The sequence below is a fragment of the Rhinopithecus bieti genome, unplaced genomic scaffold (genome assembly GCF_001698545.2).
Source record: "Rhinopithecus bieti isolate Rb0 unplaced genomic scaffold, ASM169854v2 scaffold_17653, whole genome shotgun sequence".
Lineage (NCBI taxonomy): Eukaryota > Metazoa > Chordata > Mammalia > Primates > Cercopithecidae > Rhinopithecus > Rhinopithecus bieti.
Window position 1 is genome coordinate 800,880 of NW_016809173.1, and position 16,227 is coordinate 817,106.

The following is a 16,227-nucleotide window of genomic DNA, read 5'->3' on the forward strand; positions in this document are numbered from 1 at the left end:
ACTTGAGCAGGCAGTCTGTCCGTTCTCAGATCTCAACCTCCGTGTTGGGAGATCCACTGCTCTCTTCGAAGCTGTCAGACAGAGTCGTTTGCGTCTGCAGAGGTTTCTGCTGCCTTTTTTGTTGTTGTTGTTGTTGTTGTTGTTGTTGTTGTTTAGCTGTGCCCTGTCCCCAGAGGTGGAGTCTACAGAGACAGGCAGGCTTCCTTGAGCTGCTGTGAGCTCCACCCAGTTCGAGCTTCCCAGGGGCTTTGTTTACCTACTTAAGCCTCAGCAATGGCAGGCACCCCTCCCCCAGCCTCGCTGCTGCCTTGTGGTTAGATCGCAGACTGCTGTGCTAGCAATGAGGGAGGCTCCCTGGGCGTGGGACCCTCCCGGCCAGGTGTGGGATATAATCTCCTGGTGTGCCCATTTGCTTAAAGCGCAGTATTGGGGTGGGAGTTACCTGATTTTTTGGGTGTTGTGTGTCTCAGTTCCCCTGGCTAGGAAAAGGGATTCCTTTCCCCCTTGTGCTTCCCAGGTGAGGCAGTGCCTCGCCCTGCTTCAGCTCTCGCTGGTCGGGCTGCAGCAGCTGACCAGCACTGATCCGGCACTCCCTAGTGAGATGAACCCAGTACCTCAGTTGAAAATGCAGAAATCACCTGTCTTCTGTGTCGCTCGCACTGGGAGTTGGAGACTGGAGCTGTTCCTATTTGGCCATCTTGCTCCGCCCCCATTCCTCATCCTTTTTTTCCTCCCCTGTTCTTCACATACATGCTATCACTGACACACACACACACAGTCCTGTCTGGACTGTCTCCTTGAAATATGCCAACTTTAAATCTATTGATTTTTATCCATTCTTTCAAATCAAGTGATAAAACCTTTTAAAAAATGAAGTAATCAGTACTGTTTAATTCATCTGTTTGTTTCAGAGGGGGTTAAGTGTGGCATTTTATATTTGCATGGTGGAATAGAATGAGCCCAGACTTTGGAACCTGACCTTCAAGTTATAATTCTGCCACTCTATTGGAGTAATTCTAGTTGTAACAAACAATCCCCCAGATGACAGGGGCTTAACACAAAAACAGAGTGTTTATTGTTCACATCAAAGTCAAATGTAGCATCCCTGTTCGGCACATAATTTGGGGTTGGGCCTCTGTCCTTTGCAGTTATCAAGAAACCCAAGCCTGACAGAAGCTCTGCCATATTCCACAGGTAGACTCCCGCATCATCCTGAGCATCAACATAGATAAATGGTAGATAAGATGAAGAAAGTACTCATGCTTCTTTACCACTTTGGCCTCAAAATAACTACATCAGTTGTGCTCACATGCTACTGGTCAGAACTCAGAGAGTGGAAAGTATCGTTTCTGGCTGGGTAGCTATGTGACTTAGGCAAATTTTCAAATCAACTTTTTTTTTTCTTTTTTACATTTGCCATCTCTAAAATCAGTTGGATCTTACAAATGCTGTATCATAATTTCATTGTTGAATTTTTTCTTATTAATACATAAAATATTGGCTCACCATACAATCGATGGCATCTTAGATTCAGGAAAATAGGATCCTAATACTTAGTTTATATAATTATGGTTAAGATTAAATAAAATAACATATATAGATGTTACATAATTTTTTAGCATTGTTAGATCATAAATTTTAATTCTTGTATCTTCCCTTTTTATTTGGGATTTTCTTAAAATAATGCCCTGATATGAGAAGGCATGACTTTTCTGTTATTATACAGTTTTATCACTAAAGTAAAGCAGCTTAGGGTACTTTCATTTTCCTGTGGACACTAAGATATATTCTATGCAGTCATAGTCACCATCATCAAATATTCATTAAGCATCCATATGCCAATGGATCTGGATTGAGCACTATATAAAGTAAGTTAAACAGATCTAATCCATTAAAGTATAAAAGAAACAGTTCTTGTTTTAGACAGGAGCTTTACTGCCATGGTGAAGGGCCCTAGAGCTGCTTACATTATTAATCAGTTCTGCATTTGCTTCAGACAGAAACATAGGTCCCAAGGTAACTCTCGTAAATCAGGAGGAAAAAAATCATCATTAATTTTGGCAATCCTTGAACTCATGGATTGATATACCTTGATGTTCATTTTTATAAGCTGTGCTTTGAAGTGTTTTCAGACTGTATTTGCACATACTACTTAGTTTATATATAGTTCACCGAAATTCAAAGCTTAACTTTGGAATCAAGTTTTATTCATTGGAAAACGTTTGTGAGTTCCATTGTACTCCTTGTCAGGCCTTATTGAGGATTTAGGACAATACCAAGGAAAGGCCATTCAAAATCCTGTTTTCTTTGAAAGAAAAAAACTTATATGTAAACCATATTGATTTCCTAAAGCAACCTCAAGGTTGACTCCACCAGAGTTTATCTAAAGCATATTGTTAAACACTTTGTAGGGCTGGAGAAAGATAGAGGTGATGGGGCTACAAACACCAAAAACATAGAGTATTTAAAAGGATATATCATCCTTTGAACAAAAAGAAAATAGTTTTCTAGCCAAACCTTCAAATATCATGTAACTTGGGCCACTCATATTACCAAAAACACTTAAACGTAACACCTTCCTTTACAAAGCATAAACCGTTTACATTTAGAATTTACCTGAGGATGATTATAAGTTGCTTCAGCAACAAACACTCATTTAGCCTGTACTGGGCTTGACACAAAATGTTTGAATATTTTAAATCACAAATAACAGGAAAACCAAACTCAAAATGGCTTAAATGCTAAAATGAAATAATTATTTTCTCTTTTAAGTAGCCCTGGAGATACAGCCATTTCTGGATTAGTTTATTGGCTTAATGAAGTCATTCCATCCTCCTGCTCTGCCATCCTCAATATGTTGGCTCTTAAATTGTCTTCCCTTGATTTCATGATGGCTGCTGCAACTCCAGGTAGCCAGAGGCAGAGAGAAGGAATGCCCTTTCTCAGGGCTGTTTTTTAAGAGGGAAGAAAGCTCCTCTAGAAGGGCCCTTTGCAGATTTCCTTTCACAATTCATTGTCTGTTACAAGTCTCTTCCTAAATCAACTGCTGGCAACATGAATGGAATTATTGTCATTAGCATAGACTAAACAAGATTGGTATTTCGTCTCTTGAGTCACCTGATCACAGAATACCTAAAGAACAAGCAGGCTTTTCTTAGTAATAAAGAGGGGAGAATGGCTGTTCCGTAGGCAGCCAGCAGTATCTGGCACAGTAGATGATTAAATATATCTAAATATGTTTGATCCATATTGTAAAGAGCAAAGATGTTTTACATAAAACAAATTCCCGTATATTTCTCCAACTTCCCTTGCTCAGTTTTGTTAGTAATTGCTGCATTCTTCCAGAATGGCTAACAATTGGCAGAATTGATCTTTTGAATTTTGTTTTGTCTGATGCTTGCCTTCAAACCGATGTGTTAGTGACCAAGTAATGGTACAATTCAGATGAGGGTGAAGACGGGAAAGAGGTCTAGGTAGCACAAAAACAGTGGGAGCAATCCTGAGTATGATTTTTTTATTTACTTTTTAAATAATTAGTTATCCATTCCTAAAAGTTAATGGAAAATTTATGTCCTTGAAGTTGAAAAGTTTATATATGGAAGTATATATTTGTATTTCATATCTGACCTTAAGAATTCTTTAGTGTGTGGCAAAAGGATCCGGCCAATGGAGACTGTAGGATAAAGAACTTTTTAAAAATGAGTGAACAAAGTTACACTTATATAATTATAATTCAATTCAAACTTTCAAATACTGTGAGACAACTGACTAACTGGTTTTAGAGCCTGTGAGCTTCTAAAAACTGTTATCCATTATTTTGGATGAATCATCATGAGATCAAAACAGTTCTCCTAGAGTCTGGACGAGATCTCTTGGGAAATGTTTAAAAGCTTACCAAAAAGTTTTACTATGGTGAACATGATATATCACTCCTTTTATTGAGATCTACTATTCTTTAAATAAAGCTTTATAATACAGGTTGAGCATCCTAAATCCAAAATGCACCAAAATGCAAAACTTTTTGAGTGCTGACTTGACGTTCAAAGAAATGCTTACTGGATCATTTTGGATTTTCAGATGTGGGATGCTCAGGTGGTAAGTATAATGCAAATATTCTAATTTCTTAAAAAGTCCAAAATTAGAAATAATTCTAGTTCCAAACATTTCAGATAAGAGATATTCAACCTGTAATGTCCATGAAGATCTTGTACATTTTTATTAACTTTTCCCAGTTATTTAAAAATTTTGTTGCTATTGTCAGAGGCATTTTAAATGCAGTTATGATATACTGTGTGTAAAAGAAGTCTATTGATTTTTATAAGTGCCAAGAACCTTGATAAGCTCTTTTTAGTTTAGTAGTTTCTAATACTGTTTTCTCAAATGAAGACCATATTGTCTACAAATGCTGACAGTTTTGGTCTTTCTTTGCCATATTTATTCTTTTTCTTGTCTGAGTGCAGTGGCTATGGCCTCTTGGACAAAACCAATACACATAGTAGTCACGATTGTATTGTTCCTGATTTTAATGGGAATGTTTTTTAAAATTTCACTATTAAATATTACACTTGCCATACATTTTTGATAGACTTCTTTTAAAAGTTAAAGGAGTTCCCTTTTAGTCCTAGATTGCTAAGCATTTTTATAATAACTGGGTTCTAAAGTTTATCAAATGCTTTTTCTTGTATCTATTGAGGTGATCATATGACTTGATTCCTCATTAAGTCTTATGCATATTAAGTATTTGGTTATTTTTGCCTAATAAGATAGTATTCTAACTGATAGTATAACTCAAGGCATTCATTTATTAACTTTAATATGCAATGTGTACTTTTTATAGTTATTGGCACCCTACTTACTTATGTTAATACTACATTAAATTTTTCTATCTATGGTCACAAGTTGCTTAATGATGTTTCAGTCAACAATATACCACATATACCATAATGTCCCTTAAGATTATAACACAGCTGAAAAATTCCTGTTGCCTAGTGACATCATAGCTGTCTTAATAGTGTAGTGCAATGCATTACTCACATGTCTGTGGTGATGCTGGTACAAACAAACCTATTGGGCTGGGCTGCTAATCATATAAAAACATAGCACATACAATCATGTATAGTACAGAATACTTGTTAATGGTAATAAATGACTATGTTACTGGTTTATGTGTTTACTATAACTATAGTATGTTTTAAAAGTATACTTTTTATAATTATTTTAGAGTATGTTCCTACTTATAAAAAATAAATAAAAAAAGAAAGTTAACTGTAAAACAGCCTCAGGCAGGTACTTCAGGAGGTATTCCAAAAGAAGGCACTGTTACCACAGGAGATGACAGCTCTATTTCTGTTATTGCTCCTGAAGACCTTCCATTGAGACGAGATGTGGAGGTGGAAGACGGTGATACTGATGATCCTGACCCTGTGTAGGCCTGGCTAATGTGTGTATTGATGTCTTAGTTTTCAACAAAAAAGTTTAAAAAGTTAAAAATTAAAGATAGAAAAATATTTGAGATAGAATAAGGATATAAAGAAAGAATTTGTGTACAGCTATAGAGTGTGTTTGTGTTTTAAGCTAAATGAGCAGTGTTATAAGGTCTACAGTAGTGCACATAATGTCTTAGGCCTTCAGGTTCAGTCACCACTTACTCACTAACTCACCCACAGCAACTTCCAGGCCTGCAAGCTCCATTCCTGATAAGTGCCCTAAACTGGTATACCATCTTTAAAATGTTTTATACAGTAGTTTTACTGTAGCTTTTCTATATTTAAATACACAAATACTTACCATGGTGTTACAGCTGCCTACGGTATTCAGCTTAGTCGCATGCAGTACAGGTTTGTAGCCTAAGAGCGGCAGGCCATTCCATATATCCTAGGTGTATGGTAGGCTACACCTTCTAGGTTTGTGTATGTTCATATGTACACTCTATGGTGTTCATACAAAGATGAAATCACATTCTCAGAACGTATCCTGTTGGTAAGCAATGCATGAATGAATTTATAATTTATTAAATAGTATTCGATGCTTACATATTGAGTGTAAAAAAAGTTGAATTCATGAAGTAGATAGTAGAATAGTGATTACCAGGGGCTGGAGGTGAGAGGATGTTGGGGAGATGTTGGTCAAAGGATACAAAATTTTAGTTAGATAGGAGGGATAAGATTAGGAGAACTATTGTACAGCTGATTCTAGTTGATAATATATTCTTGAAAATTGCTAAGGAGTAGATTTTAAGTGTTTTTACCACAAAAGTTTGTGACATGTAAATGCATATGTTAATCAGCTTGATTTTGGCTTCCATTATATATTCATATTTTAAAACAACATGTTGTACATGATACACAATTTTTATTTATCTATTAAATATAAATGTTAGGAGGGAAGTGAAAAAAGTATTTAAGGTCACCTGTGGAAATATATCAAGAATGAAAGTAATTAAAGACTAAATCAGGGTAAAAGAGAGATAAAAGCCAGAAAAATAAAATGAAGCCATGTGTCAGAGTAATAAAATGATTTATTCTCAACCATAAGTTCTTGTTCAGAAGTTAGAGATCAGCTGCAAATTTGCCTCTCAACTTCCTAGTTGCCAAAGAATACAAGAGGATTTTAATAACATAAAGTTTCAACACAATAAAAACAAAACTGGTTGTTCCAAAGTAACATAGTATTCTGGTAGGAAAGATCCTCCTGAGAAAAATTTGTCTCATGGATCCTCATAAAGAAGAAAGCATGATTGCATAGACTAAAAATTGGCTTACCTTCTTCAAATTGAAGAAGGTAATGTGGGGGGCACTATGAGGAATCAGAATATGGGGAGAACTATGAGGAATCAGAACAGCATGGAAAGTTTGCCTGGGAATGACATTTGCAACAAGTAGTTGATGAATTGGAAACATGACCCTCATGTTAGGATAGGCTCAGTAAGAGATATGGCAGCCAGTGCTGGGTGGTTTTACTTCCCAGCTAACTTTTGGCAGGTGTTCTGTCTTTTGTTTTAGGGAGTGAAGTCAGATCTGTCTTTAGCTCCTAAGTATTTTAGACTAAAGCGGGGAGGTCTTTATATTTTTATCTTTTCCCTTGCTTTACAGCCTACTTGTTTATACTAAGACTGTAGGTAAGAAGGAATAAATTAAATTAGAATCAGCAGTTTCAGATTACATCTACAAAATGTGTTGCTGGTATAAGCACATTTGGTTTTATTTTTGAGTATCATCACCAAGAGCAATGAATTCAATTCTTGCTTCTCATTTCCAAAATGGGAAATATCTCCCGGCTGAAACCTTAAAAACAGAGAGGACAATGAAATTCTGAAAAGTAAGACCTGATTATTCTATTTTATCATACCGAGGAGTTAACACGTTCACAAAGACATAGAGAAGAGAAAACCCTTTTTCTGATTGCTCCTCCTGAGGTCTGGCTGTAAGTTGAATGAAGAGGCTGTCATTTACCTGGTACCAGCAGGGCAAATGTGTCACCTTTTTAAAAGATCATCTGTAAAGGGGTACAGCAGGATTGGCAAAAATCAGCTATACCGAATTCTCTCATAAAACAGGCTTGACAGGGATAAATAATCACAAAAGAATAGCTGTGTGCACCTGTGCATGCATATATGCACAGAAAAGGTGTGTCCTAGAAAACAGGATTTCCTAAACTTGTCCTGTGAGAAGTCACCTGGGTTGCTTGTTAAAAATAGATTGTCCAGGCCCTATCCCATACATGCTGAGTCAGTACCTACCTCCAGGAGAGGGGCTCAAGAATCTACATTTTAAATAAGCTCTCCAAAGTTGTTCCTGTAAGCAGATAAGTTTGGAAAACACTTTACTGAAAAACTTTATTGTACACTTAACTAATACAATAGTTATCTTGGCAGTGAATTATGGGTGTTTATTTTTTCTTCTCTGAAAATTTGTTTTCTGTGTTACTGAGAATGAGCATTTCTTTCTTTTGTGATATTGATTTAAAAGTCATATTTGGAAGTGAACTTCAGCTAAATATTCACTCCATCCTGTGTTTATCATTTAAAATGCTCGTCTGTTTTTTGTCCCCTAGTGAACATACATTACTCAGTTGAGTAAATTCCTCATCAGATCAGTCCACTAACATTAAATGTTTTTATCACCAACACGTGAATTTAAATTAAGTTCCAATTAAATAATGTATTCTGCTTACCAAACCTTCTGGAGAACATGACATATAACTAATAAATGGCACTTACAGTAATAAGACTAATTTTTTTTCCCACAAATTAAGTACCTATGACTTATTTCTCTTGCATCTTTGTAGGTTAAAAAAAGATTGGCAAGTTGAAAATACAATGACAGCACCATCAATACTTTGCCTGACAAAGTTCTAAGAATATTTGAAATCAATCTATTCATATATTTCATTAATCCCAACTGATTTCTACTTTATCATCACAGTATATTCATTAATTTTACTACTTAGACATTGCAGTCTCTGCTTTTTACACTGAAAAAGGTGGGTAATAGAAAGAAAATGGTAGATATTTGTGTTTACACTCAGTACCATTACTGTGTAATTCACAAGTAAGTCCTTCACAACAATGACTTTACTAAGCCAAATGAGATGTGTAATGTGTAATCTAGGGTGTGTAGGGATAGAAAGCTTCCTTAATTATGCCAGTCTGTCCTTTGTGATTTTGATTGCTTTATTCTTTATTTCCCTGACAGCTTTATTAACCTCTCAAAAGAGGTATGAATAAGATACTGGTTTCTGGAGTGTGGCAGGTGCTTTTGTCCTTTTTCACTTTGAACCTCCAGTACCATTCTCCACCATCAGTAATAGAATCACATGCATCTTTTTGTGATGTACATAGGTCCTCAGTGATTGCAGTCACTTTAGCTTTACCAGAATTCTAGTAAGTTAAAAACTAAAATTTGGTTCCAATGCAAATGAATTTGCTCCCCTGGAGATATAGACATTTACAACACAGTTTAATTTATGACTAGCCTTTTTTTTTTTAAAGTCAGTGAGCCTAGTTTAAACATTTTGTACTGCCGAATAGAGATCATAGACTATCAGTTTAGGTTCTTATATATAAGGTTTCCAGTAAGAGACACAGATAATTTTTACTTTAAAATTGTGTGGCCTCAGATATTCATTTATTCAGCAAATATTTATTGAGCAATGGCTATGTCAGCCAATATGCAATATTAATTATCTTTCATTTTTAACATGGAAGACAGCTCTACCCTAATTTTTTAAATGTCAAGAACACTGTTACTTATCCAAGTGTAAATTCTACAGTGAAGTAAAGATGATTTCATATTAAAGAGACTTAAGCAGTCTCTTCTTAAGTAAGCAGTCCTTCCCTGATATGTGCCTGTTTGACAAATATAGCACATATGCTAATTTACTTTAGCTACCCGACAAACCAAGAAAACTGGTTTGATCAATTTTTTAAATATTCCACTAGTTATTTGTGAATTGCCATGCCAAAGGAAAATAACAAGAACTGTCTTATTAAAGTAACACGAAGGTGATATATTAATGTGTTTAAGCAAATAAAAATGTCCTATCCTTGATTCAACTGTTTAAGTATTTATAGTTGGTGGTAAAAAGAGGGCATTATAAACCAACTCCAAGGTCTACCAATTATCCTGAGAGAAATCAGGTAAATATCTCCGGAGTTTTTTGTAAAGAGCTAAAATAGAATGCAGCCTTTCTGGAGGGCAGTACAGCAATACATATTAAAGAACTTAAAATTGAATACACTCTTTAACCATTTTACTTTTAGGACCTTATCCTGAGGAAATAATAATGGATGCACAAAGATTTTTCATAATAGCAAAAAAGTAGAAACCACCTAAATATCCAACCATTTGAAATTGGTTAAATAAATAATGGTACACCTCTCTGAGAGAATATTATCAAGCTCTTAAAATGAGATTGAAGGGAAGTATTTCTATTGTTTTCTGCATCTATGATATTATATGTGCTATGCATTCTCACCAGCAACCTTATATATAGAAATGAGGCAGAAGAGATAAAAAGATATGTTCACATCCTTCAGAGAATGAAAAGATAGATGTCCATCAGATATCAAAGAAGGTAGCCTGAAGATCAGGATAGCCAAGTGGTGTAGAAGAGTCAAGAAGGGGGAGTCTAGGTGGCTCTCATAAAATGGTGTACTGGTGTTCCACTGCAGAGTTCCCATATTCATTAATTTCATGAGTTCCCATAAAATGAGTTCCCATATGAGTTCCCATAAAATGAGTTCCCATATGAGTTCCCATAAAATGAGTTCCCATATGAGTTCCCATAAAATGGTGTACTGGTGTCCCACTGCAAGGGTGAAGGGTCACTGGGTGCAGGGTGTAGAGGCAGAGTGAGTGGGGTTACCTGTTTTGTTAGATATTTGGTATTTAAAACAGAGATGAGCCTCTAAGCCCTGCAGAATAGAGAGAATTTCTTTTCTTTTCTTTTTTTTTTTTTTTTTTAAGGAATAAGGGAAGTCGAGCAAGTTGAAAGGCAGAGAGAAGGTAATGGTGATGGCTGACATATCTACAGTGCTTATCGTATGCCAAGCATCATGCTGAGTGCTTTATGCCCATGATCACTCTTAATCCTTAAAATAATCCCAAAATGAAGCTATTTCTTCCCTTCTGTTTTTTAGATGAAACTGCTGATGTTTATAGAGCTGATTATTTGCCCAGACATCACAGAGCTAGTAAATGGCAGAGCCAGGATTTCAATTTTGACTCAGAATCTAACCACTATGCTCAGGAGTAATAGGAAAACCAAAACTGCAAGAACTACAGGGGCTATTTGTTAGAACAAAATCCAAGAAGAGAGAGTCCCTTGAAGGTGATGAGTTGTAGCCTCAGTTTAGAAACTCCACCAAGAAGGTACATGTCTGACTTGCACTATTCAGCATGTTGCATTCATAGCTGATACCGCTGATACCACCAAGACAGAAATATTTTGTGTTTGGTATGTCTGACATAACTGCTGTCATGTGGGGCTGGCTCATTCTGGGCTCTCTAAGCCTCATTTCTTTCGTCATCTGGTAATTCAAATTCTGAAGCGTCCAGGAATCACTTCATGCTATGGATGTCCCTGTGCTATCTATCTGGTGTTGGTGTACTTCCGAATTAAGCTGCATCTCTCTTTCTACACCATGTCCTGTAATACCCATAAGTAAAAGAACATGGAAAATATGGGGGGCTCAGAACAAAGGAGCCCAGTTGCTGCACTGCAGCTATTTATACTCCCTAGTTCATTCTGGCGTAACAGGCAGTCATCGATCCACCATTCACTCAGTTTATTCATTCATTAGACATTTATTGCATCCTTACTCTGTTATAGGCTTGTTTTAAGTCTTAATGATATCAAGATTAAAAGACATCTCTGAAGTGAGGGCAGTAATTGAACAGCAGGCAGGGCCATGGGAGGATTTAATATTCTTAAGACTGGGAAACATTTAAGGTCTTTTTTGGCAGAGGAGTAAAAGCAATGAAGAGAAAAATGGGAGGTATTGCCAAAGTAAGCTCAAGAAGAGAGATGAAAGGATGGACTTCTGACACCAAGAAGAGAGGTGGTGCCCAGCTGTTGATAGGTAGAAAGAAAGAGACTGGCAGGAGTTTCCAGTGAGTGGCTGCCCTTTTCTGTGTAAGGAAGGAGGTGAGGTCACCTGCAGAGCATGCTGGGCTGGAGTAATGAGTGCAAGGAGCACCTTAAATGTTTGGAACAGCTCCCTAGTGGATAGCTAGGGGCCAGGAAGGAGACAGGCCAACTGCGATGGGAACCATGAGTTTATCCTAAGGCCATTGAACACAGTTACGTGATTTTTTTTCCTACCAGCACTTAATTGTTAAAGCACCCATCAAGCCACTGGAGAAGACCCTCTTCTGACTGATTCTCCTACTCTTCTAGTGAAGACATTTGTCTCCAAGAGCTAAAATTCTTGGGCCTGAGCTTTCACATGCTAACTGAAATTCATGACTGAATTTTAGAGGATACCAAAGACACAGGCATGGATCCTGCTATGACCTGCTAGTGAGACCATCTGGGTTGCCCTTTGTACAGCCTCAGGGTGAGTCATCTCCCCTGAAGGAAAGAATGTCACGGTGTCAGTCCTTTTCTCTCCCTCTACTGTACCATGTTTTAGGTTTTGGGCTAACATGTTTTCCCTAGTTTGTGGCCTCTCTGTTAGTCAGAATTCTTGCTTACCGGTATCAGAAATGAACTGTAATTTAAGCATATCAAGAGTTTATCAGAAAAATGTTAGAGAACTCACAGATTCTCCTGAAGGGTTAGATAAATAAGCTTAGAGATAGGCAGCCAGAAGCAGTACCTTAAATTCTGCTGCAGGAGAAAAAGCACAGTTGCTGTCCCGAGCACAGGGCTGCTACCAGCACCGCTGGTACCACTGACTAGCAGTGGCTATGGGAAGCTCCTGCCGTAACCTCTACCGTTTCTGGAACTGGCATTTGCTCTCTTAGCCACCCCAGAATGTATTTTGCTGGGCCTGGCTTCTTTGCATCACTAGCATTCAGTCTGGAGCCTGGAGCCAGGTAGTCTGATTGGCAGGGCCTAGCTCAAGTGCCAGTAGCTGAATTTCATGGGAGACCAGGAAAAGGAGTGTCTGTGTTTTTATCTGCTATAGTGGATGTGGGCTCTGGTAGGAGTTTAAAATGAGTGGCCATAAAGAATGACAGATGTCCATTACAGTGCCAGGAAGCACATGAATAAATGTTTCAGTCATTCTGTATTGGGAGAAAGTCTTAGGTCACTGGACACTAAGTTTCTCTATAATTCCTCTGTAGCAGACTAATTTAAATTCTTCTTTCAGTCTCCAGCACTTTGCAGGATGCCTGCAAAATAGAACGCACTCAAGAAATGTTTGTAAATGAACTAAAGCTTGTTGAGTATATTCTTTTAACAGATATGTGTTAGGTATTGTATTAGTTCTTACATTGCTATAAGGAACTACCCAAGACTGGGTAATTTATAAAGAAAAGAGGTTTCATTGGCTCACTTCTGCAGGCTGCACAGGAAGCATGGCTGGGGAGGCCTCAGGAAACTGCCAATCATGGCAGAGGAGGAAGGCACATCTTACATGTCTGGAGCGGGAGGATAAGAGCAAAGGGGAGATGCTACACACTTTTAAATAGCCAGATCTCATGAGAACTCACTATCACGAGAACAGCAAGGGGGGAAATCCGCCCCCATGATCCAGTCACCTCCCATCAGGCCCCTCTCCTAACATTGGGGATTACAGTTCGACATGACATTTGGACAAAGACAGAAATCGAAACCATGTCGGGCATATACTGATGAACACTGTCTGTGGGATCAAAATGCTTTACTCAGTAATAAAGAGGTAATCAATCAGAAATAAGGACTGGGCTCCTATATAAGAATCACAATGTGAGTATTAGGATTTAGAGGGAAGAAGTACTGCTTAGATAAGAAGTAGAATGAATCTGAGTCAACTTTCAAGTTCAAGTTGGGAATATGGTGGGTCAGAGGTAGAAAGTGCTGAAGAACTTCTCAGGATGAATTGCAGAGATGGCGGGGATGGGGACACCCAGAGGGAACAGTCACTTGCGGGGAGCAGAGTAGGAGAGCTGTACCTGAAACTCTCCTTACCACTATCTGAGTGGGGCATTTCTAGGCCACTTGCTTGTTTTTAGGGAAGTTATACCACTTGTTGGTTTCCTCTGCTACTCTATTGTATGTTCAAATTGCAGCAAACAGTTAAATGTACTTTATCTGTACAACTCTTAGAACAGTGTCTGGCATGTTTTAAGTACTGGACAACCATTTATTAATGATATAAAAACAAAGCAATATCCTTTTTCTGATACTTCTACACAGTACATCAGGGATTCCACTTGGACTCAAATTTAGCCAAATACCAAGTATATTCTTTTAATTTTTGACCTTTGGTCTTTTTCTTGCAGCTTCACCTACTTCTAGTTAATGGGATGTTTTTTATGTTCTAGGCCCTGTGCATAGCACAGCAGCTCATCCCCACTCTGTCCCTTTAGAGTGGGCAGATCATGAGTACCGCTCCCTGGGTAAAGTGCCTGACTGCCAGACCCACTAGATGATCTCGACCTGGACCTAGCAGTTCCTCTCTATCTTGTTAACTGCTGTGCTAAATACTCCACCCAGCTTTTTCAGCTGTCTTCAGTGTAAGGCTTGCTCCAAGTTACCTTTCATCACTATTGGAAATGAAAATTCTACTTCATGTGCTTTACATAGTTTAAATCATATCTTCGCAAGACCCTAAAAAGGAAACAAGTGGGTTTTCTTAATTCTACAGATGAAGAAAATGAGGCATGAAGAGTTTAATTTTCTTGTCATGGGTCATGGAGCTGACGAATAATAAATTCAGATTTCGAACCCAGGAAGTGTGGTTACAGAGCTCATCTTAGTCCATTTTGTGCTGCTGCAGCAGAATTCCACAGACTAATTTATAAAGAACAGAAATTGATTGGCTCACAGTTCTGTAGGCTGAGAAGTCTGAGATCAAGGGGGCTGGCATCTGGTGAGGACTTTCTTGCAGTGTCACCCCCACAGTGGTGGGGGGGAGAGAGGTGGTGGGGAGAAACAAAATGGGGCAGGGGTTGGAAACAAAAGGGGCCAAACTTTTATAAGGAGCCCATTCCATGCTAATGAAACCCTTCCTGTGATAATGTCATTAATTTGTTAAGTCTGCCCTTGTGACCTGATCACCCCTCAGTGGGCCCCACCTCTCAACACTGTTGCATTGGGGATTCAGTTTCTGGCATGATTTTTGGGGCACATACTTAAACCATAGCAAAGCTTGTGTTCTTAACCTCTGTGTCTACTCATTTTCTTCATTTCGCAATGCAGTATAAACTATTTTGTCATGAAAAGCATTCTTTTTAAAAGGTCAAACAAGTCTGCATCTTTGCATGCTTCCCTTACAACTTTGGGCACAGCTTGGCAAAAGCCTAGGCATCTAAAATTTAATATCTATAAGTGTAGTATATTCTGTATCTTTTGAAATGGCCATGTAATATAGATTTAGTTCACTATTTTTATAGATTTAGACATTTATAGCTTCACAAACATCTCAGTCTTGCAGACAGAAAAAAATTCTCTGAATTTTGCCAAAATTGCCTGTCTTATTTAATTTGGTCAAGATATGCAGGGATGATGCATACACATCCAGTAATTGAACCATTTGAATGGTATGGAAATCAAATTTTTAAAATCTGAGATCTTCAACTCTGAAAACTCGTATCAGTGAATAGGACTCAGAAAGCTCAATTTGTATGCTTTTGTGAGCCAAAAAGTACATGGGATTGTGTCAAAGCAGGATACTCTTATTTACCTCAGATGATTGAAACCCCACCGGGACAGCCCAGGGCCTGCGAGGGTGCCAGGACATCGAACTACCCTCCACGGCATTCTCTTGGGGATCCAACACTTACACGTCACCAGCAGCAAGAGCTGCTTCATTGCTTCTGTTCCATTTGGAGCTGATGAATTTCTTTTTCAGGTCCACGCTAGTTTGGTTTTGTTATTAATATTGTTTTAAAAAACGCCTTTTTCTGCCTTTGGTAAACTAAAGGTCTAACATATTCCAATTTCTTTTGACAGAGGAAAAGACAAGCATACGAATCTAACCTTATCTGTCATGGCCTGCAGTTAGAAGCAACAAGATCAGTAAGTATTGGTCCCTTTTCAGCCCTTGGCTGACCACTGTTCTTGGGCAGCTTCATGCCACTTGGAATACTGGGGTGACATTGGAAACACGCAGCCCTGGCCACATCTTAGTCATAGACTGGGAGAGGAGTCAATCAAAATCTGCATTGTATAGAATGTATTCTTTTTTTCTAATCAAAACCAGCAGATCTTTTTTAATAGCCAACGAATTTTATAATGAATGCATGTATGAATGATTATTTTCTGCCTTTAAGAAAGTTTTAAAAGCTTTGCTGTTGTACAAAAAACAGTTTATGGTAAAAAATTAGAAAACATAAGAATAAGGAAAATAATCTGTATCTTAATGATCCATAAATAATTTTGCAGTCCTTCTGAGCTGTTTTTCTCAAAAAAATATGTATATATACACATTTTTTATCTTTCAAAATTACCACTTCACAGTTTTATAATTTGCTTTTTCCCTTTAATATGTAGCAAATGGATTTATGGCAATAAACATAATTCTTTGACATTTTTAACAACCACATAATATGATATTGAACAGATAGACAATAAACA

The 16,227-nt window shown here is 37.7% G+C and overlaps 1 protein-coding gene across 1 annotated transcript in view; it reads left to right on the plus strand.

The window, feature by feature from the left end:
- Nucleotides 1-16,227, plus strand: part of LOC108539853 (anoctamin-6-like) — a 151,780-nt gene that overhangs the window by 125,728 nt on the left and 9,825 nt on the right. Inside the window, exons 4-5 of the mRNA XM_017888792.1 lie at nt 1,042-1,070; nt 15,604-15,669. Coding sequence (XP_017744281.1) covers nt 1,042-1,070; nt 15,604-15,669 — 95 coding nt within the window. The remainder of the gene's footprint in view (nt 1-1,041; nt 1,071-15,603; nt 15,670-16,227) is intronic.